At 29.1% G+C, this 16426-nt stretch overlaps 1 protein-coding gene across 1 annotated transcript in view; it reads left to right on the forward strand.

The window, feature by feature from the left end:
* LOC121115379 (FMRFamide receptor) overlaps positions 1–16426 on the forward strand; it is a 38593-nt gene that overhangs the window by 16930 nt on the left and 5237 nt on the right. The window contains exon 2 of the mRNA XM_040709600.2: positions 15432–15783. Coding sequence (XP_040565534.1) covers positions 15432–15783 — 352 coding nt within the window. The remainder of the gene's footprint in view (positions 1–15431; positions 15784–16426) is intronic.

Below are 16426 nucleotides of genomic sequence, written 5' to 3' on the forward strand. Positions count from 1 at the left end.
GAAAAAAAAATCTTGAGTGTAAATTTAAATATGACAATGTGTAAGTTAGTAACAGGAATACATGCTTTGTAAGAATATTTAAATATAGTAAAAGATACTTAAAAATGTAATAAGGAATTCTGAGAAATAAACTATTACATTGCATAAGAATATTTCATATAAAAAAAGAATTAAGTAAAAATCGCTTGAATTCTTCTTATGTTGAGATAAAAAATACTTATTTTTTATGGGGGGTGGGGGGGGAGACAATGCAGAAAGTTTAATTTTTTTTGACCTATTCTTTAGTTTAAAAAGGCCAGAAACTTCTTCTTTTTTTAGAGGAAGTCTTCTTTGATGGTGTTGGAAAAAGAGGAGAACTTGTATTTCATCTGATTGATAGTTCAACGAATATTTTTGTACTCTCTCCGTCTTTCATTCGTACACGCACTAGTTGTTATTTAATTTGCAGGGCAAACAAAGTAAATCTGGATAACTTTAATGGCGTATTTGAGAATTGTAGAGGTTCTGTGATAAAAATGTGACTTCTTTCACTAGGCCTAAGGGTCACCAAGGAGGTCTACATGTACGTAATCAAGGACGTGGTAATCTTATGAATAAATGAGGTTACTGATGAGAAGCCATACATATTCCAGTAAGACTCAGCACCTTCTCATAAGAGCACGAATGTCCAAGAGTTCTTGGAGCAAAATGTGGCAGATTCTTGGCCCCATCTTATTGTCCAGCCAACATCTCGGACCTGAATCCCTCTGACTTTTACTTGTAGGGAAGGGTAGATAGCCTCCAAAACTCAACATGCTCACTTGAGGCCTTGAAGGCCTCCATCGTCAAGACCATAAGGAACCTTGATCCGTACGAGATGGCGTGGGCATGCCAGAAATTCAGCCGCAGTGTCCTGATATTGATAAAAACAAGGACTTTCATTATGAATAATTATTTAACATTTAATGTGGCTTTCAAATAAAAGAAAAAATAAATTTCTATCTCTTATGCAAGACACTTAATTCGTCTTAAAAGTTTTTCCGGATTTTCTATATTCACCTTGGTAAATGCCCACTCATCAGGAATGAAAGAATAATAATCAAAGATTGGTGAAGAAAATGACATACTAAAATATGCATTGGATTTTAAATTCTAGCAATGGGGATAAATCAGAAATTCAGGAAGAATAAAATAAACATGGGATAAATAGATGACATGTTTTTAAAATATTAGATTGGGGTTTCTGAAAACCCCAGGAAATTATAAAAGGCTAATAAAAATAAGATAAAACTAGTAGGTATTAATATCACATAATAATATTTTGAATTTTTAAATATAATATATATATTTATGTGATATTTTTGATAGGCCATAAAAACATACTTTAAATATATTTTAATAGTACGTTTGAAGAAATTAGGGTTTTAACCGCTCAAAAAGTAATTTATTTCAATAGGCTCCCATTCAATCCTAAAAAAAAAAAAGAAATACATTTAGCATTTCAATTTTTACTTATATTTGAGAAGTTGCCCAGGAAAAAAAGTCATAAATCTTTTACTATCTTTTTTTTATTCTTATAATATATGCACCATAAAATTATCAACATAAAATTTTCTATTATTATATTTCTTTAATACGTACAAAAAAAAGCTATATTGGTTCTCTGATTGATGTCATTACAATCAGAGAAGTATGTACCCCCATACATTTGCATATATTACGAATATATAGCATATTTCATGTTCTGCAAATCATAATCAAGTTAAAAAATGTCCTTAAGTTATAGAAAATATTCCTAAAAACGCTTGAAAGGTTTTTTTCTTTTCAGAGCCCCTCGTAAAGGGATAAAATTTCGTATATTATTTTGAATGATTTTTTAAAAAAATAATACGTTATAAAATAAATGAAATCAAAGTTTAATTGTTTGACGTCTTTTTGGACACCTTGGTCAATTAAATTATTATGCAATTACGACTGTTTTAATATTAAAAAAGTGGTGTTAATGATTTGGAGGTTAGTTAGGTTTTATTATTTGAATATGTAGTAAAAATTTAGTATTGAAAGTTCACGATATTTTAATCTCCTTTATGAAATCGTTATATTATTTCAAAAATTGGTTTTAAAATTCCAGGTAATACTAAAATACTAAGTATTCCACCTATAATTACTCCAAATCCTCTGGAAAAATTACATTTATAAGTCTGCTAGTAACAGGTAGTAGGTATTACTTTTGCATAGATATTTTTCTAATATGTTTACCTACTTATATTCCAAACCATTATTTATGAGAGGAAAATAAACACCTTCTACATATATTAAGTGAAAAGAAAATAAATCTTTACTTTTGTTTGGCAAAGATTTTGAAAACATAATTCATAAAATTCAAAATGAATATCAAAATTCATAAAAATATATACATTTGTTACTTTCTTTCCCTATCCATTAGTTTTATTTAGTTCTATAACAAATGAAGAGCGTGAACCCCGCTAAATATTTGTAAAAAATATATTTTCCATAGTTTCTTTAAAAGAAAGGTGTAGATTTTGCTTGACAATAGGTCATTAAATACAAATCAAAGCCTTTGAATAATATATGTACATTACATTTACACGTTTTACTTAAATTGATTGAAGGTATCGTTGTTGCAATTATTAACTATTCACGGTATTGATTGGTCCTTAGATTTGAGTAGCTTGACAACTTTTTGGCTCAAAAACTTAATGGATTCAATTGAAAATATATAATCAATGAATCATTCGACCAAAATAAAACAAGTTCTTAAGTATAATCTTTCAGTTTGGAAAATCTCATTGAGAAATTGATAAACTAAGTGGTTTAAAAAAACAAAACAAAAACATTATGTTATTTGAAAAAATCAGTAATTTTCTGAGAAAAAAATATCGGCCAAAACAATAATCAGCTTCTGTGAATAAAAAATTTATCCATTTATAACCTCAAAAATTCTGTAAGGATAACATATAAAGTTATCCTTAATTACACAACATTGTTGCAAAAAGTAGGCAGGAATCATGAATTCTTCACCTTTTTAAAAAGTAGTGAACATCTGTACACTGATTACAGAATACGTAGGACACGGTGAAGAAAAATGTGTTGGGTTTTTATTTTCTAAATACATATCTACATTGGTCCTCACCTAAACGCTTCCCTAACATCAATTTTTCTTTGTAAGCTCAATTCATCTAGTTTTTTTTAGTTAAGCCGAACTTTAGTAATTTTTTCATATAACATTGATTGCAATATACGATTATTGACTTCGTTATTATATATCATCTTTTATTTTATTTACATATTTCCATCATTTTTGTCAAGGGTAAGTAATATCTCTTAAGTAATTATAGGTACTACTTTTTAAACCAATTATCTATACTTGTGCTTCATGAATACTAAGGTATAAGGATAAGTCCTAAATTATAAGAGTTAAGTAGAAATGAATGTTTTATGCAAAACGAAACTAAGTAACAAATATTTTGAAAATAATATATTTTTTTGTTAAATATGTAGCATTAATAGGACATATAAAAGGCTATTGCCAAAATAACAACCACATACATTTTGGTAAAGTTAACTCATTGTTGATTTAAAAAAAAAATATTTTGCATAGTTACTTTAAAAAATAGGCGTGAATATTGGTTGACAATAGATCATTAAATATAAATCGAAGTCTTTGAATAAAATATTTGTCACATTAACACCTTTTATTTATATTGATTGTGGTGCTGTTGTTGTAATTTTTAACCATACACAGTATTGACTAATGGTTCAAATTTAAGCCGATAGATAACTTTTTGAATCAAAAATTTCATGAATCTAATTAATCAAATCTGAGCATTGCGTCATTTTTACAGAGAAAACGCAAATTTATTACGTATGATCTTTCAGTTTTGAAAATATAATTGAAAAATTGTTAAACATGTGTTGTTTTTTAAAAACCCAAGTTTTAGAGATATTACCGAGTGGTCTATTAAAATCTGAACACTTTGAGTTTTAATCTTCAACAAGATATATTTGATTTATTAATAATTGATAGAACTTCACAAAATTAATCCTATAAATAAAAGTGTGTCTGTGCTCTTTAAATCATAAATAAAGGCCCCTTTAGTGGCAATTTGGGCTTCCAGACGGCGGTAGAAGGCCTGGCTGCGGATGTAGTTCTCTGTACTGGTTTCCTAATGCTGGCGGACAGTGCCTTTGAAGGCTACGGTGTTTGGATTACGAACACTGCAGGCCTTCTGATCGACATTCATTGACAAGGTTGGGGCCTAAAAATGTCAAAAAATAACTAAAAAGACTCATTTAAAAATTTTGCAATAGAGAAGATGGATTTTGTCCATTACTGTTGTCAAAAGTGGCCTCTCTCCCCTTGCAAGGCTCTTTCTATCCACTTTTTTTATAAATCTTTGGTCTGTCTTGTATTAAATTCCGAGATCTCTTGGATGGGCGCTCATGTATTTGAGGGGATTGGCCTGGGATGTTTTTTTTAACTCCAGCCTGGTCTTTTTGATAGAGCCTTTCATCCTCTCCAAAGTTTCAACTTGCTGACTGCGTAAGCTGTGGTCCTGGAGACGCCCAACTGCTTGGAATGCGCCAATAGAAATTTGTCGATCACGTTCAAGTGTCATTATCGCGACTTATACGTAATCGGGAGAGCTCAGCTTTGCTTTTTTATTTGTACTTAAATATTTCAAAATATGAAATAATTTCAATTACTCAACCATCACTAATTACACTGTCCAATAGCAAAAAAGGTAGAAAAACAGTAAATTCCCAACTTAGTACAATTTGATCCCCTGATTCCAAATATGGCCTTATTTTTTTCTCACATTGCCTTGCGGCCTTCAGAAAAGAGAAACAAAAGATAGAGAAAAAGAAAAAAAAATTGCTCAGAGGAATCCCTTGAATGTCCGTTTTTTTTTGGAATTCCTTAGTCACTACGGGTATGCAACGAGTCATCTTGTGTCCATGAAGCTTGAAATAATTTATTTATATAGTTTGAGACATGAAGCTTAATGTTATAACAAATTGTATATTATACATTTTCTATTTCTCCAGTTTTTTCCCCTCTCTCTTTGTTTCTATCTCTTCTAGTTGGGCATACGAATACTTATAAACACTTTTATTATGCGATCAATTCAAAAATGAGTTTTTTCCTTGAAATATTGTCGTGGTTTTATCTCAAATTGACAATGATATAGAGGGTTTTTGGAGGGACTCTTTTGTTTTAAATCAAAACTCATACTTTCAGTTATCCAATGGGATACTTTTAAAACTTTTGAATCTATTCACTATGGGCCTCTGAATAAAAAGCACCTATTTTTCACTTTAAACAAAGATAATTCGAGTTAAAAGTATGATGCAGACATTCTAAAAATTGCTTTAAAATTTTTGAACATTCGGTTTTAAAATATATGGACATAGTTTATCCCTATCTTCAACACCCAGGGCTTAAAACAGCTTAGAATCTTAAAAATAGCCAAAAATAACAAAAAGTGTATGACCTGTTTCTGACGGTCACAAGACTATGAGAGAAAAAATAAGGCCATATTTGGAATTAGGGAATCAAACTGCACTAAGTTGAGCATATGCTGTTCTTGTGCATAAAAAAAAGTGGGATTTTGTTATATAGTGATTGAATTAGTAAGATTTCAGATTGTAATGGAGCGCCTGGTATACTTGACTGATTTAGTGATTTATAAATTTAGAACTCTTTTTTCTAGTATTTAATTTCATAATGTTCTTAAAATGTATTGCATTAATGAAACCGAGAAATACTCTCACAATTCATTGAACAAAGCAAGGATATATATTATTCATATTATTTTATTGAATCTTAAGTATTTTTTCTTTAAATCCTCGTTCACAATAACTATTTACTAGTTCTTTAAAATATGATATTTAGAACCTTTTAAATGTCTTCATTCAAATAGAAATAGTAGTGGGGAAAATATTTATTTTCCAATTTTTCATTAAGTCTCACATAATAGAAACAAAAAAGCCCGAAATTGAATTGTATTTAGTAAATTTCGTAATTCCCTCCAATTGTTGACAATTAACTACATAAAATATGGGATATTCACTGCTTAAAATAATTTAATAACCTGAGCGAGTCAATATTATTATAACAAGGTCACAATTTTCATTTCTCACTGAAAATTTACTACAAAACGAATGACATCAATGGGAGAACAAATAAAGTAATATAACAGTTGAAAAAAATTGAAAACCTAAATATAGCCGTTTTAAATTAGTAATTTTCCCAATGATCCCAAGGGAGTAAATTAAATGTTATGGTGTTCATGTCGTCATCGTCTACATACTTAGTATAGACATTTAAAACATAATCTATAACGAATATTTTGTTCAGTAAAATTTTCAGAATACGAATAAGTCTATATGAATAGACAAATCAACAGCTGGAAAAAAATACATATGTTCATCTTTTTATCTCAGTAAAATAATAAGGCGATACTCTATACTTTGAACAAGTAGTCTTTATTTTATTTGAACGGTAATTATTTGTATTTTTCTATATTTTGATAACTACTCATTGATGGGTTTCCATGCGGTGGAATACCTAGCACCAACTGCAGAAGTAATCAACAGTCATGGGCCATGGTGTCCCAGTGCTAGCTGACAGTGACTTTGAAGGCCTCGGTGCTTGGATGACAGACACAAAAAGCCTTTCCCTCGACATGGACTCAAATTGTTTAGTCGAGGGGTTTGGCATCAGGGCTATAGGGTGGCGAAAAGTGTGAAAAAAAAGTCTTGCAATTGGTTTCTTTCATTGTTGGTGTCACAAGTGGTCTCTCGATACTCACAGGCTCTTTCAATTCACTTTTTTTATTGCTCTCTTGATAGTTTGGTGTGAAATTCCAAGATCTCTTGCATGGGCTCTCAAGGACTTGAGGGGATTGCCCTGGCCTGTTTTTTTAACTCCTCCGGGTTCAGCCGGACTTTTTTTTTTTTGACAGAGCCCTTCTTCCTTTCCAACGTTTATGATTTGTTTACGGCGTAGACGATGGTCCTATAGACGCTCAGCTGCTTAGAGTACGCGAATTGAAATTCGTCTATCAAGTTTAGTGTTATTTTTTCGACTTGTACGTAGGCTAGAGAGCTTTGTTTTGTCTTGTAACTGATTGTATAAGCTTTAATATATCGAAATATGAATTCATTCCAATCATTTAACTTTACTTTAATGAATTAAATATTGAATTAGTAAGTGTTCAGATTTCAATTTTTCAATTCCAAAACAAAATGAATCTATAAATTTCTGTATGCTATTCATGGACAATATTTAAATTTTATATATTTTTCATGAATATGGATTTTATAAATATGTATCTACATATTTATCGGAAGAATAGTAATTTATCAAATTTAAATGTGTCTATCCAATATATGGACACATTGTTTAAATAAATTTATATTTTGATATATATTGGTACTACATTTTTTATTTTTTCCCTTATACCCGTACATAGCCAAAGAATATTCTATACGTGAAACGAGCACACTTTTTTTCTGATTTTTTTTACATTTTTAATACTAAATTAGTAACTCAATACTATATATGAAGTTACATATGATATCTAACATGAAAACTTACATTACATGAGTATTAACATGTGCGCCTCACATTGAAGGAGAAATGAAAAAATATACTTATGTTTGCACAAATTAATTTCATTCCCCAAATTTTGATTAAAAATAGAAAAATATACGAATCATTCCTAAAAAAAACACTATATTGTTTTAATTATATCAAAATGTAATAACGAAAAATAATTTAGAGTAAAAAAAAAAATACTTTTCCTACGTAATAATATTTTTTTTCGCACTGTTAATTTAACCTCCTGGATTAATTAAAATCCTTTTGGTAAATTGAGGAAACTTTTATTAACACAAAAAACAGACTGTTAAAATCGAAAGCAAATTCAATGTTAATTTCAAACATGGCTTTAAATTAGAGCTCAACCGATTAACTGGAAAATTATTTGGTTTAAAATACGTATACTCAGTAATAAAATTCTGGTGAAATACTATAGTTTACTAATTGAGTTTGTCAAATTCATTTAATAGAATACTTTGCTATTTTTCTTAATTTAGCATAAAAAAAGTTATTTTTAATTTATTATAATTCATAAAGGCGCCTAATAGGCGATTATAAAATAGGTTAGTTATAATTAAGAATGAATGAAATCTTAGGTCAACTCGTATTACAAAAAAAAAAAAAAAAATTAGGATTACTTTTTTTTTAATGAATGTGATTTCATATGTAGTTCAGCAACGAGCTAAACTACTATCTGGTTCATCACGTGATTTAATACTGTTTTCTATAGCTGTTATTATTCTTTTATATACTTAAGGAGGTAACATCTAAGTATTGAGTAACCGTGGGCGAGTCTTCTTAAAAACAAACAAACTGAACATCAACATGAAGGAACGTAACTCAGTGGACACCGTACATGAGATAAATAATTATCATGAACTTCATGTACGTAGGTACCATTCACGGCTGTTTAATATCGTATATATTAACTTCAAAACAATGCCTGGGTCTGATGGAGTAATACATCTATTATAATATTCACTTACGCTTAATCTGTGAAACTCCATTTCACCAATTAAAAACATTCAAAAAAAATCTTCATGTATAGGAAGAGAGAAGCTTGGTTTGTCTGTCAAACGTTTCATTAGATCAGCTACAGGTAGCTATTACGGAGGAGGAGGCAGGAATTACTCCGATATCGATTATTAATTCTACTCTGAGTCCAACAGCTTCTCAGAGTTACTTTTCGTTTCTTTTATTTACACACATAGTGGTTACTTAATACTTATATGTTCTCTCCTCAAAAGTTGAAGAATAATGAAAGGAGCTTTAATATTTTTTTTTTTCCAACAACAATTTGGGTTAGATTTCAACTTTAAAAATAGATGATAACAGCATTGAAAATAGCTAACACCAAAAAAACATTACTTAGGATTTATAACTCCATACTGAATGTTCTTTGTGAAAGCCTTTCTACTCTGCCAATGGTTGCCATATAGTTTATTTTGAGACTTTATTTGTTGCTTCTAAAAATCTATTAATATTTCTTAGTAAATGATTAAAAAAAATGACCTCGTTGTTCAAATATGATTATTTAATGTATAATGAAAATAGATATTGAAATTTGCTTGGTGATTTTTTTTCCTAAGAAAATAACAAATAAGAAAAAATATTTTATAAGAAATGATAATTCAATTTGCAACATATTAACTCATATTATTAAATTCGATTTAATTCCTCTTCATAGTTCTTCATACTTAAATATAGAAGCTTTCACGTAAATTTATAACTACAGATATATGAGTAATTTATTTGAAATATTGACTATGTTTTTTTTTTTTTTTTTAATAAAACGCAGTTATTACATTTTAAATAGGACCTCCTCATCTATTTTCTAAGTTTTGCGTATATTTCTCCCGTTCCCTCATAATATAAATGCTTATTTCCATCAATAAGTGTATACAAATCAAATCCCTAGACGCAAAATGTAAAAAATTATGCACTGTGAAGTGCACATTGAGCTTTTTTATCTACTCGTACCCTCAACTCACTAAAGGAAAAATTTGTAAAAAATGTGGTAGGTGGCCTTCTGTATTTTTCCAAATGCCAACGATTAATTATTATTGGTGGATATATTATTTGGATATGGTATTTATTACAACGTTTAAGCGAAGCCATCCAGCAAATACAGTCGAATTTGGCCATGAAAAAAGTGTTGCTTCATCATAACAATGTACCAGTTCACTAACCCGTTAGTGCAATGCTCAAAATTAGTGAATTTTAGTTTTAATTGCTACCAATACACTCAACTGATTTAGACTTCCCAGATTATTTGATATTAATGGCGAGTCTTCATTGAATTGAAGTCCTTGATAAAATATCAATTAATATAAAATCAAAATCCTATATATTGTATCTGTGTATGTTTATTTCAAAGAGTTTCATTCTTTTTTTGTGCTCGAGGTTGATACGATTTATAAAAAATAGAATTAATGATAAATTACACTCCATTTGATTTTTTCATACAATTTAAATAAAATTTGGTACATGAAATAATATATTATTCGGAAACTCTCCAATGAATTCTTCTTATTATAATTTATGTTTTCTTTAAAACCAATCGGGTAACGAACTCTGCTAAATATTATCTCAAATTTCTATCAAGAAATTATTTTTATTAAACCTTTGGAAGTACCGCAAATTGTCTTTAAAGTAATCAAAATTAATAATCACAGTAAAATAATGCAAAATAGATACATTTTATTTGAAAGAACATATTGGGACTAAGTATCTTAGATTAAATTAAAGATTTCAAAATATAGCAATAACTCTTTAATATTTTAACTTATTAGAAAAATTTAAATACAAACCCTAAAATTTATTTAAATATGGTTAAGAAATATGAGATGCTTTTTATAAATTTGTAAAGTAAAAAAATAATTGGGAAATACTCTTTCTTTTATTTAAATTTGTATACCACTGGTTTTTTTTTTTCATTCTTTAATTGGTCAGATGGAATTGCACTAATTAAGTAATTATCCCCGAGGGCGTTGTCGATTTAGCTGTGCTATTCCATAAATTGTTTTTATTTTGATGCACTATATATTTTAAAAATATAAAAGGACATTTATTTTTATGTAGATAAATATTTTTTTTTCTTATTCAATCGTTTGTTCGAACCTACAAAATACTCACAAATTTAAATAGAAAATTACCAATGAAAGAAGTAATTTTAGATACGTAATAAGCTCGTCAGTACTCCTAGAATTCGATACCGAGGTAAAAAAAATATTTCTTTTTTTGTTAACTTGTGTTATTTATGAAAATCTTATCATTTGCAGATGGAATTTTTCTTAAATATTATTAAATAAGGTTTTCAATATACAGGTATATTATTTTTTCTTACTAACTAAAAAAACAAAATAAAAACGGGACAGCTAAAAATACACACGATTTAAATCACTTATAATAAACTGTTTTTTTAAATGTGGAACAAAGAAATCCTGCAACGTTTTTGAAAACGTCATTACGTGAATACAGCCTGGATTTTAGGTATAACTTTATTTAGGATAATTGAGAAGGAAAACTTAATTAGGTAGATTGTTAATTAATTTGTATGTACTAAAGTTAGTTAATTACAGGGAAACGTGAGTATATAATTTTTATAACAAGGCCCCTATTAAACATGTTTCTAAATATTTCTTTCAATAAGCCAATTTGTATTTATTTTCTTATTAAGGCGTAGGGAGGACTGGAAACTATTGCAACTCAGTCCTTGTGACCGGTTCTTGGAATTTTTACTAAGAATGTTGACGGCTTATTACACCATTTGTATTACGAGCAATGGGTATATCTTGCAAAAAATAGTCATGTTGTCATTCTAATGAAATATAATACGAATATACGAGGTTGATTTTATCTATTGGTACACATTTAATCATTTTAAATTTTTCAAGAGTAAAATTTAAACATGAGGTTTTGGGGAGAGCATTTATTTTACAAAATCATCTGAAAATAGTACACTGTATAATTTTTACTCTATATATGAGCCCTCAGGTCTCAAAATTGTCTCAATGGGGGGGGAGCTAAACCCCTTACAGGCCTTGACAATATAGTCAGAGTTGATGGAAACTTCTCGATACTTTGATACTCCAGTGAGAAGTAGCACACATCCCATCCTCCAGATGTGATTGAATAGAATAGTCCAGTGGAGGTTCGTGTCTGGAGAGGATGTTGGCCACATATTGAGGCCCCAAAAGTCTGGAAAGCTGTCTCTTAGGAAGACCAGGATCCTAGCGGTGCGATGACACAAAGCTCCGTCTTGAGTGAAAACAAAGTTGGGCCCGAACTTTTATCTGGCCCAAGGTAGCACTTTTTATGCAGAAGTTCAACTTAAGCATCTGCATTGATGCACTCCTTCCTTGTCACAAAAATGGGAGGGCAGACTACGCCCGCGTTGGCGACAACGCCCAACACCATTGTTCTTGCTGGATTTTTTGTTCTCACGATATGACTCACTGACGATTACCCGAGCTCCTTGGATATGACGATGAGTGATATGCCGCTTGAGAAAAGCTTCAAATTTCACTTCTTCGTGCACCAATTCACTTGTTCTCGTTGCTTTTGTTTTTAAATTAGTCGAAACTTTGCATAAGGAATCTTGAGTACTGATACTATATTTTTAGCATATTATATTTTATAATGGGATAAGGGAATAATTTAATAAAAGAAAATCACCTTCAATTACTTCATTACAAGGGATCAATTTTATATTCTTTAAGGCCCGACAAGTGGGACCGGATAGGGTAGGACTATACTGCTGTCCTCAGTCCTAAATGAAGTCTGACATATATAGAACGAACAAACTCGGAGTAATAGCTCCTCTACCCATCTTCTTTTCTATAAAATCAATAATATAATATAGATACAAAATATTTAAGGAAAGTCTTTTATCTTGCATTTATTTTCAAAGAATGTCAAAGTATATATTTAAGAACAAAGCTATACCATAAATATATTTAAAAAAATACTATGTAATAAAAGAAAAGGTATATTCACAGATATTTGTATTCATAGCTTTTAAATTTTTACAAAAGGATACATACAATACGATTAACTAACTAACTTAAGATTGTCTAACGGACAATGTTTATTGTACTAATGTGATAACAGCAAATCACGTCCTATTTTTATTTCGTCACTTTGGTTTTGGTAATTTTGAAGAAGGTCAATTGTAATAAAATCAATTAAAATGGATCAAGCTTTAAGAATCTGTTGTTATTTTTTATATCTGATGACTGGTTGGAGAGAAAATTGCGTTTTAAAAATAAATTTTGTGGCAATTATATCTTGCTCATGTTTTATACGTAGATTTGTGTGATACATTGCATAATTTCATTTAATGGAAAATTTTTATTAGGATTAATTGGTGTTGCTTTTACTCTTTTAACTTTGCTAATTTAGTATGGAACAATTAGTATGTTTCGTGTAATTTATTTTATTTAATGAGTTTTTTTTGTGTGGTATAATATTTTTTATTAATTATAATAATTAATGATCATAATATCAACACAACACGCTAGATATATCTTGTTTTAATCATATTGCTACTTAAGTAAACAAAAAAGTTATTTGACAGGGATTATCACTCTTCATTTTCTAATTTATTCTTAAAGTTTTGAGCTCTTAAAGATTAAAAAATTATTATTATTATTTTTTTGTGATTTGATTAATCGGCGTACCTAAAATGTTTCATTGCAATTAATTAATTATCAATGAAAAGTCGTTAAAAACTAAGAAAAAAAACCTGATTATTTTGTAATAAGTTTTTGGGTTATCATATTTTTTAAAATTGACCTTGAACTTTAATATTTATGAGTGAATGGCTTTTGATTTTTTTTTCGACGTTTTACCTATATTACTCTAATAACTAATATAAAACGAAATTATAGTTAGTTCCAGCAATGAAGTAAGCATTAATTATAGTTTATTTAAATACCCTAAATATCTTTCTATATGTTTTTTTTTTAAAAAGAAAACTTTTAATAAATTAAAAAATATGATATATTTAATTTACTTTACTCCCTCTCGCCATAAATTATAACAACAAGCCGTACCGGATTATGAACATTTATTTATTGAATACGAGTATATTAAAATATTCGTAATCCATATTTATTTTGAGCATTATTTGAAATTATTGCACAAAAGAATAAGATAAGTGTATTTAATATAGATTACTCTATGTAAAAAAAAAAATTTCTTTCTAACAAAAACTAACTTTTTTGTAAAATTATATGGAAAACAAAGTTGAATATTTATTTTTCTTAAGGTATAAAACTTTATTTTTTGATAGAAGGGTTTTAATAAATCTTTTGTAGGCTAGTTTTGCTCGATTTTATTATATAACAGGTGGTCTGAAATCTAAACTCTTACTAATTCAATGATTAATTAACCTTGATTGATTGAAATTAATTCATACTGCGATATATTAAAACATAAAAAAATAGTTACAAAACAAAACAAGCAAAAAAAAAAAAAAAAAAAAGAAAGCCTGACCTCTCTATCTAACGTACAAATCGAGAAAATGACACTTGAACGTGATTGAGGAATTTTCATTTGCACATTCAAAGCAGTTGGGTGACTCCAGGACCACTGTCTACGGAGTCAGCAAGTCTGAAACGTTTGATAGGAAAAAGGTGGCTCTAGCAAAAAGGATAAACTGGACCCAGATTAGTTAAATAAAAACCCCATCCATTATCTCGAAGTCAATGAGGGCTCATACAAGAGATATCAGGGTTTCACACCAGATTGTCAAGATATCAATCTAAAAAGTGAATGGAAAGTGCCTTATTAGTGTATAGATGCCACTTTGGACACCAAGAATGAAAGAAACATATCTATCCGTTGCAAGACTCTTTCAGTTAAGTATTTGAACTCTTTTTTGACACTTTTGGGCCTCCTACAGTCCAGACACCAACTTCTTCGACTACACATTTTATGTGTATGTCAAAGGGAAGGCCTATAGTGTTCCTCATCCAAATACCAATGCCATCAAATCCACCGCGAGCCAGGACTGGGACACCAATACCGAGGACTACGTTTATAGTGTCAAGACAATGTATGCCAAATTTTGAGTCTAGTTCAGCAGAAATATAAATTCAACTTTAAATTTATTAAGGCAAAAGTCATTCGAGGCTAAATGTTCAATTTATATCATCCTACGATAATAAATTATATTATTGGAGAGACTGAGGATATATGCAGCATTTTTTTGCTAAATTTTCTCGCACTCCTTTGATTCAGTCCCCCCCCCCTCCCTCTACCTGAGAATAATAATAAGAAAAATAAGCACCACATAGCAATTAAGTTTGCCTATTTTGAGCATATTCAAAAATTATTCTTAGAGGATAAAGAAAATAAAACTGACTACTTTATAACAGAAAAAATCCTACAAAATCTATTTCTTCTAATATCTCTAAGAATCTTTTATATATTTACTTATAAAATCTTGAAAAGAGGATGAGCCTGCCTCTTCCCTATAAATTTTGCATTAGTCTTTAACTATTAAACAAATAATAAACCAAGTCGTTGTTAATTTTCAAAATCGAAGCTATAACATACTTTTTTGACTATAAAGTTCTTTGTTTTGTATTTCGGATCGTTTATTATAAAATACAAATACATTTTTACCATGAACATTTAATTTACTATAAAATAAGTTTATTTTTCTGTTAACTTTCCTCGTTATTTTTTTAAAATTTTTAATATAAAGAAAAATGCTGGAGTAAGTCAAAATATTTAATTGGGGGAAAAGTTCAAATTTTTATTAAAAAAATATTTACAAATAAATTTATTAAATAAAATATTGATTCTTAATTTGCAGATATTTTGCTATTGTCTACCCAGTTCGAAACTTCAACTGCAAGTCCTATTTCCTCACCATTATCAGTATATTCACAGTTCTTTACAACATTCCAAAGTTTTTTGAGCTTCGTATCACACATGGTACAAATGGAACTCGTATAGAAGAAACAGAGCTCCGTAAAAATGAGGTATACATCAAGTACTACATTCTTTGGAGCAAGTTTATCATCCTGGAAGTGATTCCTTATTTCATCATCCTCTTTCTCAACTTTAACATTGTACGAACCGTTAGAAAATCTAATTTATTTCGACAAACCATTATGAGACAATCAAGAAGACCCACGGAAAGAAATAGAAATTCATTTAGAAATGTAAGTACATTTATGAGCCCTTGAAGTTCCTTGAAAAAGAAAAGTCTCATTATATGTTAATAAACTGAAAAACTGTAAATACAAAATTATAAAAGCTTTTATCATAAAACCATGCTGAAAATAAAATTATCCATCTTTAGATAAATAGCGTAAATAGCCTTTAGCAAAACTTAATACTGTAATTATACATTGCAGGCTTTTTCATTGAGTTATATACTTGAAGTCATTATATGGACTAAAAGATTATTATTTAATCTCAAAGATAAATAGTACTATATTATTACTTATAAAAAAGGGTAATATAAACTGTAATCAAGGTTTAAAGATTTTATCTGGGTAATACTTATACCAAGAATATCCTTTAAAATATCAGCTTATCTCCCACAAAAAAGAATACCCTGCAAAATATCCGTCACCATCGTTTAAAATTATGAAACTGTATTTGCCATTGTATTTATAACTAGTAATAATACCCCGACATTACTCGTAGTAATTAAGGGTTGGTTTAGTCGCAGGTATATATACATATATATATTTTTTTTTTTGGGGGAGGGGGTTGGTTTTGGGATTTTTTTTGGAAAAAAAGTTGAATGATAAAAAAATTTTTGGGAAAAAATTTAATTATTAAAATAAAATCTATAGT

Source organism: Lepeophtheirus salmonis, chromosome 3 (genome assembly GCF_016086655.4).
Source record: "Lepeophtheirus salmonis chromosome 3, UVic_Lsal_1.4, whole genome shotgun sequence".
In the NCBI taxonomy this organism is placed as follows: domain Eukaryota; kingdom Metazoa; phylum Arthropoda; class Copepoda; order Siphonostomatoida; family Caligidae; genus Lepeophtheirus; species Lepeophtheirus salmonis.